The sequence below is a fragment of the Pholis gunnellus genome (assembly GCF_910591455.1).
Source record: "Pholis gunnellus genome assembly, chromosome: 12".
Classification (NCBI taxonomy): Eukaryota; Metazoa; Chordata; class Actinopteri; order Perciformes; family Pholidae; genus Pholis; species Pholis gunnellus.
This window is the reverse complement of record NC_136539.1, coordinates 9063218-9079636: the sequence shown is the minus strand read 5'-3', so window position 1 is coordinate 9079636 and position 16419 is coordinate 9063218. Positions and strand designations below refer to the sequence as shown.

Sequence of the window (16419 nt, the reverse complement as noted above, 5' to 3'; positions counted from 1 at the left end):
TTGAGTAATTTGAAATACAAAACACAGACAAAAGAGAAGAACTCTAAACACTGATCCATGTTCTTACGGGTTCTGCTGATGGACTCGTGTCCTCAGTGCTGAGACGACCTCCTTCATAGCAGCCGTCGCCTTCTGCAGCTCCGTTTGTTTCCTTTGTAACTCTGTGGAACAATATATATATTCATAAACTAAAGTTATAGTAGGTTATAGAAAATGTCAAATAAAGAAAAAGTATAGTATTAAATCATAGTATAGTATGCAATAAAAAGTCATAGTATAGCATGTCATAAAAAGTCATAGTATAGCATGTCATAAAGGTCATAGTATAGCATGTCATAAAAAGTCATAGTATAGCATGTCATAAAAAGTCATAGTATAGCATGTCATAAAAAGTCACAGCATAGCATGTCATAAAGGTCATAGTATAGCATGTCATAAAATGTCACAGCATAGCATGTCATAAAATGTCACAGCATAGCATGTCATAAAATGTCACAGCATAGCATGTCATAAAGGTCATAGTATAGCATGTCATAAAATGTCATAGTATAGCATGTCATAAAGGTCATAGTATAGCATGTCATAAAGGTCATAGTATAGCATGTCATAAAATGTCATAGTATAGCATGTCATAAAGGTCATAGTATAGCATGTCATAAAATGTCATAGTATAGCATGTCATAAAAAGTCATAGTATAGCATGTCATAAAATGTCATAGTATAGCATGTCATAAAATGTCATAGTATAGCATGTCATAAAATGTCATAGTATAGCATGTCATAAAATGTCATAGTATAGCATGTCATAAAATGTCATAGTATAGCATGTCATAAAATGTCATAGTATAGCATGTCATAAAATGTCATAGTATAGCATGTCATAAAATGTCATAGTATAGCATGTCATAAAATGTCATAGTATAGCATGTCATTAAGTCACAGTATAGCATGTCATAAAATGTCATAGTATAGCATGTCATAAAAAGTCATAGTATAGCATGTCATAAAATGTCACAGCATAGCATGTCATAAAAAGTCATAGTATAGCATGTCATAAAATGTCATAGTATAGCATGTCATAAAGTCATAGTATAGCATGTCATAAAATGTCATAGTATAGCATGTCATAAAATGTCATAGTTTAGTTTGCTATTAAAAAGTAATAGTTTAATATGCCGTAGAAAATGAGGAACCTTGTGAGAATGGTGTAGTCTATAGTTCTATAGTTCAGCATTCAATACTGTTGTGCCCTCCGATCTCATCATAAAGCTCAGAGACTTGCGATTAAACGTTGCCCTCTGTGACTGGATCTTTAGCTCACTGATGGGCAGACCCCAGGCCGATAGGTACCACCACATCCTCCAACCTGACTCTCAACACTGGATCTCTACACTCAGCAGATCAGAACTGGACAGTGTGGACAGTGCACAGAGGTGGTCAACGGACAAAATCAAAGTCATCATAGATGACCCTTCTCACCCACTCTACAACGAGCTGTGGCAGATTGGCGACTCTTTGCTGAAAGATGAATGAAGGACAAGGTCTAAGGAGAGGGAATTCTCTTTGCTGTACAGATTGTGAAGAGCCTTGAGGCAACTGTTTTGATGAAGGGATATACAAATAAAATTGATTTGACTTATATTTGTTCAGCTTTGTTGTTCTTGATCTGATGTGTGTCTATTAGTGTGTAACAGACTCACAATCCTTGTATGTGTTCATATGATTCTGACAGAACATAAAGTTGTAGCCAAGACAGAAGACAATGCTTCACATTTGGATGTTGATGGAAAGAAGCTACAAATTCAACGTAGATGCTTCACACACAACTTCAACCCGGCAGCACTAATGATCTACAATCACCACAGCTTCAAAGGGGATACAAATATGGTCACAATATCCCCTTCTGTACCTGAGTTATGGTATTGAATAATGGCCAGAAAAGTGTTTTTGTATGTACATTATGAAAAGTCACCTTTGACCTTTTGGATCTCAAAAGTCATAACTTTGTGTGAATTTTGTGTGAATTTTGTAATTAGCAAATTAATTCTAAAGTTATGGCCAAAAAACATGTTTTGTCAGGTCACAGTGACTTTGATCTTTGACTAAATTCTAATCTGGTCATCCGTGAGCCCAAGTGGATGTTTGTGCCAAATTTGAAGTAATTCTCATCAGGTGTTTCTGACATATTGCATTGACAAGAATGGAACCCGAAAACATAATGCCACCGGCAACTGCTGTCGCCAGCGTGGAGGTGTAAAAATGTCCGAGTATAGTAAGTCACAAAAAATGCCAAAGTACTGTATGCCATAAAAACTTCATAATATAGATAGATAATATAACACCCTGTTATAGTATGTCATGAAAACATTTCCTGGTATAAAATTCCCTTAAATATGTAAAAAAAAACAAGTCAGAGTATATATGTCACAGAAAAGTTACAGTATAGAAGGTCACAAACTATTTCACCAAAAAAATCAATTTATATTATCTTAAAAAATGTCAAAAGTATTAGTAAAGAATGCCATAAAAAAGTTATGTGTAGAACGCCATAAAATAGTCATAATATAATAATAATAGTTTGTTGTCAAAGTGCACTAGATTGATGCATTTAACTTTAAAAAGTACAAAACTTTCATCCAGGGGACAATGCCGCCCTAGAGCGTACGACTCACTAAATCCTGTAGGAAACACGGGTTCACTTCACCTTCCTGCTGCTTGGCCACACGCTCTGCCAGTTTCCCAGAAGCAGTCATCACTGTCAGTGCATGGTCATAATCTGTGGAGAGAAGAGCGAGAGCTTTAATGTTCCAGTGTTTGACACATAAATGAAGGGTGAGCCAGAGATGCGGTCGCAGTAACTTGTGGGTATCTCGTATGGTCCCTCACCCTCCTGGCTGGCCAGGTCCGACTGGATTCTGCTGGAGATATCGTTCATCTCATCAATGAAATCAGTGAAGAGGGCCTGTGTGCATCTGGCCGCGTTGCAGCTTTTCCAGAAGCTGGCGGAGTCGAAGCTGGGCTCCGGGTCTGAGGGAGGTGCAGGTGAGCGGGTACCATAGAGAGGATTGGAGCGGTGAGGAGAGGGAGGAGGTCCAGCGGCGCTCTGCTGTGGGACAGCGGGTCCAGTAGCGTGTTCAGCAGGACTGTGGACAGGACTCTGATCAGGACTGAACCCTGAAAGAAAGAAATAAAACATCATTCAACAACAGCATCTTTCTCATACAAGTGCTGTATACCGTTTCCCATATATTATTCATTTCAAAGGATATATACAGCCATGAAAATGATCTCAGTACTTCACATGATTGTCGTGGCCACACACATATTTTGGAGTACATTTCCTACATGTTATTTTAATAATCTTTATTAGGATTTTAATCCCGTCTGGATGTGTGTATGTTGGTAATTTTTTCACCCCCACCCCAATAATAATTACAAACCACTGTTTATCAGAGAGCTCGCTGGTCCTCCTGTACATTTAAATCCCATCTAGAGCAACATCTCCGCATTTTAAAGTTGAGTTATTGTTCCGTGGGACGAGCTGCTATCAACATAATGACGATTTGATTGGCCTCACTGCTGGTTAACATGCAGCGTCTTTCACTGCTGGTGGTAATTAAAATCCATCCTACACTGAGACAAAGTCTTTAATCAAGGTGCCATGTATTCCAGCCATACTGGCCAACCCTAGGTAGCCCGTGGCTCAAAGCAAGAACCTGGTCCAAAGCCAGTGTGACAGCCAGCAACAGTGATCCTGAGCAGAAAAACTGAAGAAGTGCTCTGTAGCCGACTACAGACGCCGAGAACGGCCATGCTTGCAATTATTCTTTTTAAAGCTGTTATCTGGAGAGTTAATTATCTCATTTTCTTGAGATAACAGAGCTTGTTTCTCGTGATAACGGGTGAATTTATGTAGATTGTCAAGAAAATGTTCTGCCAAATTCTCAAGATAATAGTTGTTTTCTAGTTGGATAAAAAAGACTAACCAGCATTAAATCCTTTCTGATCTCTAAGAAATAAGAGGAAACAATATCAATATCTAAAGTCTTGATCCTGGTTATGATTATATACTGAATTTTAGTCTTAACACACTAAAGTTCATCTCATCGTCTGACCGCATGTGAAACAGTACGTAGAGTAAACTGTACCTCCGTCTGACTCTTCTACCTCTGTCTTGAACAGAACCACGCTGGGTAACAAAGCTGGAGCGGTCTGAGTGGAGACTACAGCCGTCGTCGCTGAAGGTGGCTCACACACGGGCGTCAGCAGACTCTGCGACTCACCATCCTGAGAGGAAGCAAACATGTTTCATGTCAGGTGAGGTAATACTGCTCCGCTAGGGATGATACACCGTATATGAATTACAATTATACAAGCTTTAAGTTACTATGTTGACTGTCAGAGAGAAGGACCAAATCTACTTCAGGACTAAATGAGAAATTAGAAGACAAGTTGAGACTTTATAGTTGAGAGAAAGAAGAAAAAAAACATACACTTTCAAAGCTAGGCAGTATGTAACATTCCACTGAATGTATGATTGTTTCATCTCCATCTTTATTTCCAGCGATGCTCCCATCCTCCAGCTGATTTCCTACAGAAGACAGCAAGAGTTAGCAAACTATTTGTATGTTGGCCACAGGTTTAATACACACAGAGCTTGCTGTGACGGCCTACTGTACCTGAAGTGGACCCAGTGGGACTCTGGTTGTCTTTTCTGTGTGTGGACGACATCATCAAACAATTATTCTCTACAGCAGAATAAAATAGTTAAAAACTCATCACAAGACATCATCTTTGGCTGATGTCTTTAGATTCCTTGTTTTGTCCAAATCTAACAATAAAGCAAGCACTGTCTGTCTGTGTGTGTGTGTGTGTGTGTCTGTGTGTGTGTGTGTGTGTGTGTGTGTGTGTCTGTGTGTGTGTGTGTGTGTGTGTCTGTGTGTGTGGTCTTTGCATATGTGGAGAACGGCTGGAGAACTTTAGAACCACAGAGTTTATGTCAAAGCAAGCGACTAATACGGAGTATTTTTCACCGATGTCTCACCGTGAGTAACAGCGACTTTGATGTGTTTTTATGGTCAGATTTAGTTTACAAAAATCCATAAAAAGGTTAATCAATTATCAGAATAGCTTAACGATTCATTTTGACTAATCGAATAATCAACTAATTGTTCCGCTCTGGTCTCTATTATCTTGTTTATCCATCACACAGCACGAACACGTGTCTGCAAAATGTCCTGTACAGTTTATAAAGCTGGTCAAGACCTTTAAATGACTGGAGAAGTATTCAGATCCTTTACTTCAGTAAAAGTAGCAATACAACAGTATACAAATAATAAACACAGAAAGGTCTTGCGTTCAAATCCTTCAGTAAAACCACAGCGGTATTATCAACAGAATGTTGCTGAAGTTATAAAAGTAAAAGTACTTACGATGCAGCCGAATGGCCAGTCTGTGTCATATTATTCCATGTTATATTATTTATTAACCTCTGAATAGCAAGTTGCTGAAGAGAGCAAATTTCAACTTTCAACTGCCTTCAGCAGTGGCGCCATCGCTGTGTCCCAAGGGAACAAGCTGTCCTTTGTGCATACGCTGCTGGGTCAGCTTGACCGTAGGGACTCTGGTACACACAGTCATTCAAGCATAGAGGGCTGAACGGCACAAAGCCGGGGACGGATGGAAGCTTGAGGGAAACGTCATTTAAAGTACGCCCATGCACAAAGAATTGATAAGGTAAGGATGGAGACGTGACGTCTCCATAACGAGCTTCTAAAAGAATTGATTAAATATAAAGATATAGACGTTATGTCTTCATAACGAAGCTTCTAAAGAAGAAGAGCAGGGGTGCATCCAAATAAGGCTTCATTAGCAGAGAAATGATATATCTCATGTGACCAGATGTCCCAAAAAGCCCCCGATGTACCGGGGTCGTTAATCCCAACTGTATGACACGATGAACGAGATGACTGTCTAGAGGAAGATTGAGAGTGGGAGGGTGAAAAGTGGGAACAAGGGTATAAAGTAAGGAACAATTCTTTGTATTGTCAGTTGATTCTGAGTTCTTTTTAGTGAGAATCCTGTGCTGTCTCTCCACGAGTCAGATAGCAATTAGTTATTAAGCCAGCCTTCAAGTATTAAGTTTAATATAAAGTTAAAGTCCAAGAAGTTGAACATAGACGTAGAAAAAAACCACAACATCACGTAAACAGGTATTTTGACTAAGTGATGGATTAACTCATTGTTTCATCACTGGTGATGTGTTTGTGATATTTCTAAAGTGTGGAGGAATTGAGGTGAAAAAAAAAGCCACATCTTTCAATATAATGCAACACAACACTACACCACAAACTAGAAAACGTACCACAGAAATGAGTCAACACACACACACACACTGACATAGTAGCTTCAATAAGGTCACACAATGATGTAAAATGTCATTTATAATTTCAGTTAACCACAAAGGTTTGATCTCACCTGATCACCTGACACACAGTCTAGAAAGAGGCGGGAAAAGAAATGAAAGAGAAGAACAATTGTTATCAGACTATTGAGCATCTTCAGCCTCTCATGACGACGTTACTGATGAATAAGCAAAGCTTAAGACTTACTTGGGACTCTGGAACAGAGTTTGCACTTTCGTCAAAATCCGTCTCGACCGGGGCGAATATGTTCATTTCTGAATCAGGCTCATTGTAACCTGGAGCACATGTGAAATGGAGTAAATCGGGTTGCCGCTTAAAACAAGAGTATTAAATAGGTTACATTCTCTCATGTAATGTAAGTGTGTTAACTTGAGTTTGAAGAATCATCTGTGAGGATCGCGTTCCGCCTTTTACGTTTGGACGCGGTCCCTTCCTGCCTGTGACAGAGGACCGAGGTCAGGCATTATAGCTCTAGTGACTGCTGCACTTAATAAACAGTTTATGGAAAGCAGACAAAGAAAACAAAGAATCCTGCACACTGTCTGTCACTTGTACTCACTTTGATCCTCAGACCTTCGTCGAGCAAAGATCATGAAGTCAAACGGCACCGAACATTTAAAGGCTATAGTCTCTCACTCGCCTGTATATGTATGGTGCTGTCTGTCTATATGCACCGCGGATGATAAAGGTCTGAGTTCAAGACAATGGTGCAGGATTCTCTGGAGTTTTTCATCCTATAACTAAAACTTTATGATGTGCAAGAACAGTTCTGAAATTGGGAACAGAAGGTATAAAAGGTGGACGGCACAATTAATCTGGAGCAAGTCAAGCATGCAAACTCTCACACACTCACCCGTCTCCGAAAGTCAACCGTCTCTGTTTCAAAAGCAAAAAAAAAAGATTCAAATCACTGAATAGTTCGGAAAAGAAATGAAAAGCTTTATTTAAGGTGACTACGAACAATATTCATACCTTGGAAGACGAAGGCTTCACACTTGTGGATGACTCGCTGCTGCACACAGACAGTCGTCTGGCTGATGTAGAATCACCTGTGAAGAAGAAGAAGAAGGACAATTCAGGGCCTCATTCACCTTTTATGTGTGTTCTTACTTTGTGCACAAAATAAGTAACAAGTAATAAGTAACGCGCAACGTGACGTCGCATTCGTGACAAGTGCGTACTGGCCAATATTGTTCGTAACACCGTGTGTATGTGAGTGAATCAGAATCATTCTGCCGTTCCAAAGGGTTTCCCACGGGACTGAAGATGAGAAAGAAAGAAAAAGAGGCTTTGGCTGCAATAAGCGCTGAGATACGGACTGTGGCTCAGGTAAAACAGATACGGTTTGATATCAAATATGTGACAGAAAGAATAACCGACCAGAAGAAAAGGACAAGCACTGTCTGATTTGTCATCCCAAGATGAGAGTTAACTGTTGGACAAACGTCTTTAAGTGGGATGTGTCAATAAATGACGGTGAAAGTGATGACATCCACTGAGGACTTTCACCCAGTGGTCATTTATTTCCTAATTGCATCAGGGCTGTACCGAATAGTCAATTCATAAGTTATTTATACGTAAATGAACTGTAAAATAGACTATTAAGCTACAAAAAGGTAAATTGATGGTTTTAAATACAGCTGTCTCTGAACGCGGTATATATGAGATGCATTTAGTTAAAAGCTGTGTGTTTACATCGTGCGAGGCAGTTCAAAATAAAAAAAACAAATACAGGTAAGAACATCTGGATGAGTCCCGGGTTTGTGTGTAAAACATTTGCATGCAGAGTTTAAGCTCTAACAACTTAGCAGGACTTACCGCTGGTGCTCCTCTTATGTGACGCAGGAGCATGTTTGTTACAATACAACCTGAAAACACACGTCTGGTCGTCACAACGGGATCAGATATTGATGTTAGGAGCTTATTAGTTATAAGCGTATAAAGAAATGTTTGTAAAATGTGAACATACTTACATACTATTGGACAAACTTTCCAAGCTGATATTTCCTTCTGTTCTCTCACAGGCAAGGCAAGGGACCTCATGAACAAAATGGATATCATTACTTGCTAGACCAGGTTTTGTGGCCGATAGAACTCTCCCATGTCTTTTTGAGATTTCAACAAATAAACCAAATGAATAAGACATTGTGGTGGAAAATGTGCAATAATCCGCCCCTGAATAGTCAATAAAATGCACTATTTCCTCCTGCTTGAGTGAGGTTTGCTGAAAGCTACAGGGCCAAAGTGTTTTAATTGCTGAACTTTTATTTATGATTTCAAGTTATAATATATATATTTATACATTTGTCATCTATGTCGTAGATATGTCCATCAATCAAACCTTAGAGGGTCCGGCTTCACTCGGACTTTTGGAAGTTCGTGACATAGCGACGGAGGAGGGGCGTCCGTTTACAGAGCCGTTGTTTTCTGCAAAAAAATTGAAAAAATAAATAAAATTCAACACATAATATGTTGTAAACCGAAAAAGTGTTGAGAGGAAGAAGGGCACCTACCTTGTGTTTGTCGAGAGTGACTGGAGCAGTACAGCCTGAAGATAGTTTTACAAAAAAAAGGAAAAGAAAAACTGCATTACAGGGTGTTTTAGAACACAAGAACATATTCTAGACATACAAATATATATTGTACACGTAAACTATAAACACACAGCTATGTTAGACTAACTCATATTTCCCCAGGTCTGCATCCTCAACGATCTCAGCTCTGTGTTTGACAGCACACGGGTAGTGGTAGGACTTCTTGCAGCGTTTGACTTCACATCCTGCAGTGGCACCCTTCGTCTGACATTTGTTACACAACTATTGTAAACACAAAGGAGACAACACAACTAGAAATAGCTTCCGGCACACTATGAAGGGATTCGGCCTAATTGTATCTAAAAAAAAAAATATCAAGAATCTTTACCAGCTTGCTTCCTCGTTTCACCTCCTTCAACACATCCTCCACGGAGAAACCAAACAGATCGTCAAACTGTGGGGAATTACGGCAATACAGGCCAGAGGAAAACAGCTGAAAACAGAACAACAGAGAGAACACGAGTGAGGACAAAATGTGTCGGATAATAACACTGTAATTCAAAGATAGACGTTCAAGGTTAGATTAAAGGGGGGGGGGGGGGTGAAGCAGATGTACAAGTAATGCAGGTTTTCCAACAGAGGGCTGGTCACTGTGACCTGCTGCCAGATGTGAAATCAGAGGAAGACGAGCGAGGAAGGAGATTAATCCAAAATCTGTTTTGGCATGTCCGTGGTAAACATTGTAAATTCTCTTATCTAGGAGTTTAGGGACCAAGAGCGCGAAGCAGCAGACCCCGACTTAGTGATGTACGTTTCTATTGTTGACTCCGGACAGCTCGGTGTACTTGTACTCTGCGTGATGCAAATAAACCTGCGTGAACTGAAGGAAATCCAATCTCTCTCTGGAAAAGATAGAAAAAGATCTATGAATTAATTATTGAATAACTGATTAAACACTAAACTAAAACCTTGAAGGCTGCATATATACTGAAAAGGTGTTTAGTTTAATGTATATATATTTATAATCCTGCTGAGCAGGGATTATATATATATATATACACACACTATAAATGTATATATACTATAAATATATACACACACTATAAATGTGTATATATATATATACTATAAATATATATATAATCCTGTTGAGCAGGGATTTTAGGCGACAGGAGCAGCAAGAGGGGGCGGGGCGGGAACAGCTGTGTCTCATTTCGTAGACCGCACGGTCCAGCCTACCCGGTCCTCAAAGGACGCAGCCCACGTGGACCGCGAAGGCTGGGTCCTCCGAAGGATGCAGCCCCTGAATTGGGACATAGCTATAGTCTGTGTTATTCCTATATTCATCCTCTGCACTGTGTCATGTTTGCAGTAGCATTGAACCATTAAACTTAAACTTTCATTGCGACAGCTTCACTGTAGCTAATTGCTGTGCATACGACCAATAAAATAAGTTTGAGGAGGAACGAGTTTGACAAAAGGAGTCCCCTCTGAATGCAAAACTGTGCTCTTCTTCATCATCACCAAGTCCGTTATCTATTCAGCCAGAGTGAAAGAGCTCCACACTCTGCCTGAAGTTTGTGTTAGAGTTTCTCTTCTGCTCTTATCTGTCTCCATCTTTTCAAAGGAAGAAGCCAAACAACAACAGATTTGTCGTTCACTTTTCATGTTATCTCCTTTTAGCACGAGGCTCAAAGGTCACGTTTAAACCACGTTAAAGCTGTAACGTAGCTTGCTAACTTTAGCTCACTAGCTAACGTTAACCTGCTCGCTACAAGTGAATGAAGAATCAAAGGACGGACATGTGAATATTTACCAAACAGTTTTGGTGAGCCGCGACTTTCTCTTTAGTGGCTAACACTCCGGTTATTTCCGTCTCTTCGCACCGCTGACAGAGTAGGCAGTACACTTTGTTAATGTCGTCCATTTCTGTCGACTAACAGCATGCAAACTCTTTGTCTTGTCTATGAGAACGTCCGTAATAACGTGTAATTACGGTTACAGTGCAGATGTGCAGCGCCGTTGTGCTTGTAAACTAAGCGCCAGCTACTTCCTCGCGTTTGATTAACCGCCCTTTACTTTGGTGCGGTTGCCAGGTTGTATCCGTAATATCCCCCGATCTCCCAAAATCCCTCAGGCCAGTTGATTCTCTTGAGAATTAAGCTTTTTGTTAATTTTGTATAAGTGACTGATGGGGAAACATCTAAAAGGCTAATTATTATGCATTTAATAAGTAGTGAATGTCATCTGTAGCGTTACGTGTTTGGAGCTGTGTCCTCAAATGGTTTGCTGTGAACTTTCACTGACACTGAGCAGCACAGCTGTTTAGTCTATTAAGGAAGCAGCAGGCTGCCGAAAGAACACTTACAGTTCGTTACCCTAAATAACGATAATAAACCTACAGAAGGCGTCAAGACGTTCGCAGTGCTGATTTACGACGACGACGTCGCTGATTGCGAAGAGGTGATCTTGGGACTGGAACAAATTGCTCGGAGTCAGACCTTCGAGCAGCCTTGATGCAACAGCTTGTTTGTGTTTCAACTTTCTTCCTTCTTGCAAGAATAAATGTCCAATGATTTAATGATTTTTCTAACAGTGACTGTATTATGTTTCACCCTCAAGGGAAGGCCAGCGTTTTAGTTAAATACTGAGGTTATGAATTTAATTCAACAAGCTGAATCCCAGCCACTAAAAACTGTTTTAATCACATCATAAATAAATAAGTTTATTTAATTTAGTTAAAGTTTAATTGTATTCTCTGTAACATCTATCGAGGATCTGGAGCCAGTAAAACATATTAAATTCCTTTTATTATAAGTGTCAGATTTAATTGAACAAAATATGAGAATTAGCCCTAAAAACAACAACAAAACATGTATAATGCTGTACGTGTAATTGTGTTGTGTAACTCTCCTTCAAGTCATTTCATGTTTCTTCAGAAATATTACTGCGGACGTGACTTTGGTGTCCTCATTGGTATATGGCCATGAAGATGGTAGCTTATTGTTCCAAAGACATTATAGTGTGTTTATATTATAAGTAAAACACAGCAATCACTGATCTTGTATAAATGGATGGTTTTAACTTATAGTTCCCTTTGTAAAATGTGTTACATGTTACATGTAATACTATTTTTCTTCCACGGAAAGCTTCATGTGGAGTTTTCATCGCTGTAGTCAACAAGATTAGTTCAGTTGTTGAGATTTTTACTTTATTGATATTTGGTTTTATAAACTTTTTTGGCTACTGCAGCTCAGAATTTACAGTTTTAATTGTTAATATGCCTCCTTGCTAATACCGAAAAATAAAATTGAAAACAATTACAACAGGGTTTTTTTTCACTGCAATGTATTTGGTCTGAAAAAACGGATTTAAGCATAAATGGTGGGTTTTCACAAACTTGGCAACCCAATAGGTCAGTTTCAGTTTCATTTCTGATCCAGACGACTTTCTTTTTCCTCAAGCTGTCAATGTCTGCCTTTGTGTGTGTTATCTGCACCAACAATGCTCCAGATGTTTAAGATATGCACACTTTACTTTAGCCAAAGAAAAATCGATCATTATCATTATTACGCTTTAGATAGCAAGACACGCATCAGCAGTAGAGGAAGCATTCAGAGTAAAAGTAATAATACCACACTGTAGAAATACTCGGTTATAAATAAAAGCCCATTAAAGATTAGTAAGTATAATCAGAAAACTGTACTTAAAGTATTGAAAGTAAAAGTACTCAATGGAGAAGAATGGCCGACTGTTATGCAGTTTGATTATTATTACTACGCATGCATTAACATAACAGCATGTTGAAGGTTGTTGAGGTGGCATTTGTATCAATTGTGTAGGCTACAAGACTGCAACTAATGATTACTTTCATATTGATTAATCTGCTGATTACTTTTCAGTTAATCGATAGCGAGAAATGCCCGTCAGAAGTTCTTATAGTGCAAAGACCAGAGAACCCTTGTTTTGTCCGACCAAAAGTCCAAACCTCAAAACTATTGAAAATAAATTCAAATATTTAAAAAGAAAAGCAAATGCTCACATATAAGAAGCATAAAGCTTAAATATTTGGCATCCTTGCATGAAAAGTGACTTATACAATGATCAAAACAGTTACCAATTAATTTCCTGTCAATTGACGAGTGGCGGGCCGTGTATTTTATACCAGGGCCTTCAGTGCTGTCCTAGTTGAACCACCTCCTAATAACATCATTATGACGCCAACATGACGGGATGCTTCAATCATTAACAGGCAATGCATATAGTCAAAATCAATGTAATTAACACAATGACAAGAACAAACTCACAAGAACCAGTCACATATATTTATAAGACAACAAAGCAGAATAATCCCCAAATAACACGATTCTACAGAACATAGAACACGGAACACACACAGAACACACGGAACACACACCCAAAGTTCAACAGCTGCCAGATCTATATTTAACCTGTGTCGTCTCTCTGGTTCAGGTTGTTGCTGTGTGTGTATGTGAAGATCTGCAAAGGTTCTCCTCTTCATCGCCTCAGACTCAGAGAGACTAGAGCCTCATTCAGACGTGTGTGTGTGTGTGTGTGTGTGTGTGTGTGATTATTCTCGCCTTGTTCCAGTCGGGATTAAAACGGTGAACGAGTGATTAAAAACGTCTTGATATACATGAAGCATGTGCCTTGAATTAACTAATTGATTACTCGACTAATGAAGCTCTAGCGTACGTTCAGTGAGGAAGACTATACTCTTGTATGCTCAGGCTTCTAGTTGATTTCTCATAGATCTGCCATTCACTCCTCAAGCATGCTCACTCATAATTTCCTTGCTGTCATTGCTCGGGTCTGTCAATCATATCAGCTGTTTAGATCAGCTGGTCTCCTGTATCCAATAGCACCACAAAACAATAACATAGTTAGCCGTCTCTTTTTTAAATATAATTGTCTCTCTGCCTTCAGTATGTTCATGCCATTGTATCAGCCTCATCAGCCACCGACTCCACACCATCTTGCTGCTGCTCAGAGCAGACACTCCTTCATTACAAATCTCCCTCTAGAGTCCAAGTGCCAAAGACTGTCAAGACTATCATCACATATCGTGTGATGATAATAAACTTTTTTTCTTCATCAGACTCATCTCCCCTGATTGAAATCCTTTCAGCTCTACTTGTATATACTGTTGATTAGTGTATTTATAACATATATTCAATAAGCTCTTCATATGTTTTGTATGTAAAAATCTTAATTTGTTAAGTAAATAAAGTTGTCAAATGTAAAATGTACAATATCTATAATGTGGTGGAGTAGAAGAAGAAAGTGTCATGAAAAGAAAAGACTCAAAGTACAAATACACCCTCCAAATTCACCTCAAACCGGTACTTAAGTACAATACTTGAGTAAAAGTACTTTGTTACATTCCACCAGTGCAAGACGTAAGAGTACTTTTCAGTGCAATCAGGTATCAAGCCTTCGTCTATAGACTAGTCACTAGACAAAAGAAGAGACAATGACTGAATTGAAGTTGTTTATGTAAAAAAAAGAAAAATTACTTAATGTACAATATAGCATCTCAAATAACAAACATTTCATGACAGACTGATATTAATGAACAATATCTACATTCAGCACATGATCCTCCACAGGGAATAAGTTAGCGCTATACAGTGATCTCTGATCATCAACATGGAGAAACATCTTTAAACTGTAGCGCACATGAAAACTCACAGAGTTAGACCATGAGGCCGTCAGAGGCCCCAAAAGACAAACCTCATACACAACGTCTGGGCAGCTGGTGGCAGAACAGGTTTCTAATGACAACAGTGAGACAAATGACAGACGGGAAAAAAAAAAAAGAGTAAAAAGACAGAAAGAAAACAATTACAAAAGAAGTGACTAAATATATATATGTTGGCTTTTTCGTTTCTTATAAATAAATAAGCTTGCAAAGGGAAAAGCAGAGGGTGGGGTGGTTAGGCTCAGAAAACATTCAAGCTAAACAAGCTGTACACGTTTATGTCACCCCCTCCGTTATATTTACAGTAACAGTAGCATTATAAACTCCTGCGCGGGTGAATGAATGCAGATGAACACAAAGACAGCAGACATCTTTCTCCACTTGTCACGTGAACACAAATAGATGCATTAACTGAGATCAGTCCCGCTGGCCCATTCATACATCTATTACATTGTAAACACAGGGATCCACTGTTCTTCATAAGAAAAATGTACAGACAAAGTGTATGACTAGAGGAAGATCACTTTCACAATACAGTGTATTGACCGCCTGTGATGCATGCCTCCATCCAGCATTCTGTATCTCCGGCGCACAATTGCACCACAATCAAGTCTATAACATGTGCACACGTATGACATATCATCTTAATAACTGGTGCATGTGCATGATTTGAAAAATGAGAAGAAAAAAAAAAAATACAGCTTTCTGTGGAAACCTGACAAATTCTACAGACGTTGGCAATACAGCACAGGTAGCAACATGATGCTAGCATGAATGAGGGCAGTTTGGTGATGGCGGATATGCTGAGGAGTTCAGGGTTTGATGTCAGAGACGGTTGTGTAGGTCTCACAGCAGCTGGACGATGTGCTGAGGTTACCAGAGCCACTGCCTTCTGGTAAACACACACACACACACACACACACATTGAGGATTAATGTCCGATTTTGTACTCTTGCTTAACACTTTATTTGGGACTGTTTGTTTGAATACCTGAGCTGGTGAGAGACTGGCAAGACTTGGACTTTCCAATGAGCGTGATAAGATTAGCAGCTGCGATCCAGCCCTCCTTAGAGCTGCTCAGGTTACGTACTAACCTGCGTGACCACACAGACAAACACTCACCTTTATAGCAGTGCAATGCAATATTATTATTTTCTAACAGGCAGCAGTATGACTGTATTCTCACCACTGTGCGTCCTCCCCCTCTTTGACCAGCTCCACCACGTCTCCGCTCTTCACTGACAGCTCTTGAGCGTCCTTCTCGTAGTCCGCCATCACTGTATATTTGCCGGCACACTGTTTCAAAGTTGAGATTAGGAAACAGAAAAGGATACATGCTAAAATGAGAAAAAGTCACATTAACATGTTTGATAGTGTTGCTCTGTGAATGGACAAGGCAATCAACATGTGCCAACTTTAAAAGCTGCTCTTGTGAATATTTTAAGACAAAGTCAGCAAATAGCTGGTGAACATAGGGGAGCATTTATCAGCTGAAGAGACAGATATTTCCCCCAGGAGTTGATGGAAGACAAATCTGACAAATTACATGCGGTTTACTCCACTTACCTGCCATGAGGGAAAGAAATCCATATTTTAGAAATAAGAAATCGATTTGACCAAAACATACAGTAATAGGCCCTTTTCACAGCAGCCATTCTATTTAGTCATTCCACTGAGCCAGCACACACAATACCAGAGCCCTAACCCACCTTAATGCAACAGGGCCATAACTAATATT

General features: G+C 39.3%; 2 protein-coding genes across 2 annotated transcripts in view; both read right to left on the bottom strand.

Annotated features, from left to right (window-relative positions):
- Positions 1 to 25: 25 nt before the first annotated feature.
- phf11 (PHD finger protein 11) lies at positions 26 to 10886 on the bottom strand (the record flags this gene model as incomplete). Its single annotated transcript, XM_079170240.1, has 17 exons — positions 26 to 161; positions 2705 to 2776; positions 2887 to 3174; positions 4149 to 4287; positions 4494 to 4591; positions 4680 to 4714; positions 6478 to 6497; positions 6612 to 6700; positions 6795 to 6862; positions 7279 to 7301; positions 7398 to 7474; positions 8244 to 8256; positions 8767 to 8852; positions 8939 to 8973; positions 9108 to 9241; positions 9348 to 9452; positions 10776 to 10886. 17 exons carry the CDS (start codon positions 10884 to 10886, stop codon positions 64 to 66), a joined length of 1491 nt encoding a protein of 496 aa, XP_079026366.1. The 3' UTR covers positions 26 to 63.
- Positions 10887 to 14557: 3671 nt separating this feature from the next.
- mcf2lb (mcf.2 cell line derived transforming sequence-like b) overlaps positions 14558 to 16419 on the bottom strand; it is a gene marked incomplete at its 5' end in the record, with an annotated part of 33512 nt that continues 31650 nt past the window's right edge. Inside the window, 3 exons of the mRNA XM_079170750.1 lie at positions 14558 to 15573; positions 15672 to 15775; positions 15868 to 15977. Of these exons, the coding sequence (XP_079026876.1) occupies positions 15494 to 15573; positions 15672 to 15775; positions 15868 to 15977 (294 nt within the window). The 3' untranslated portion in view covers positions 14558 to 15493. The remainder of the gene's footprint in view (positions 15574 to 15671; positions 15776 to 15867; positions 15978 to 16419) is intronic.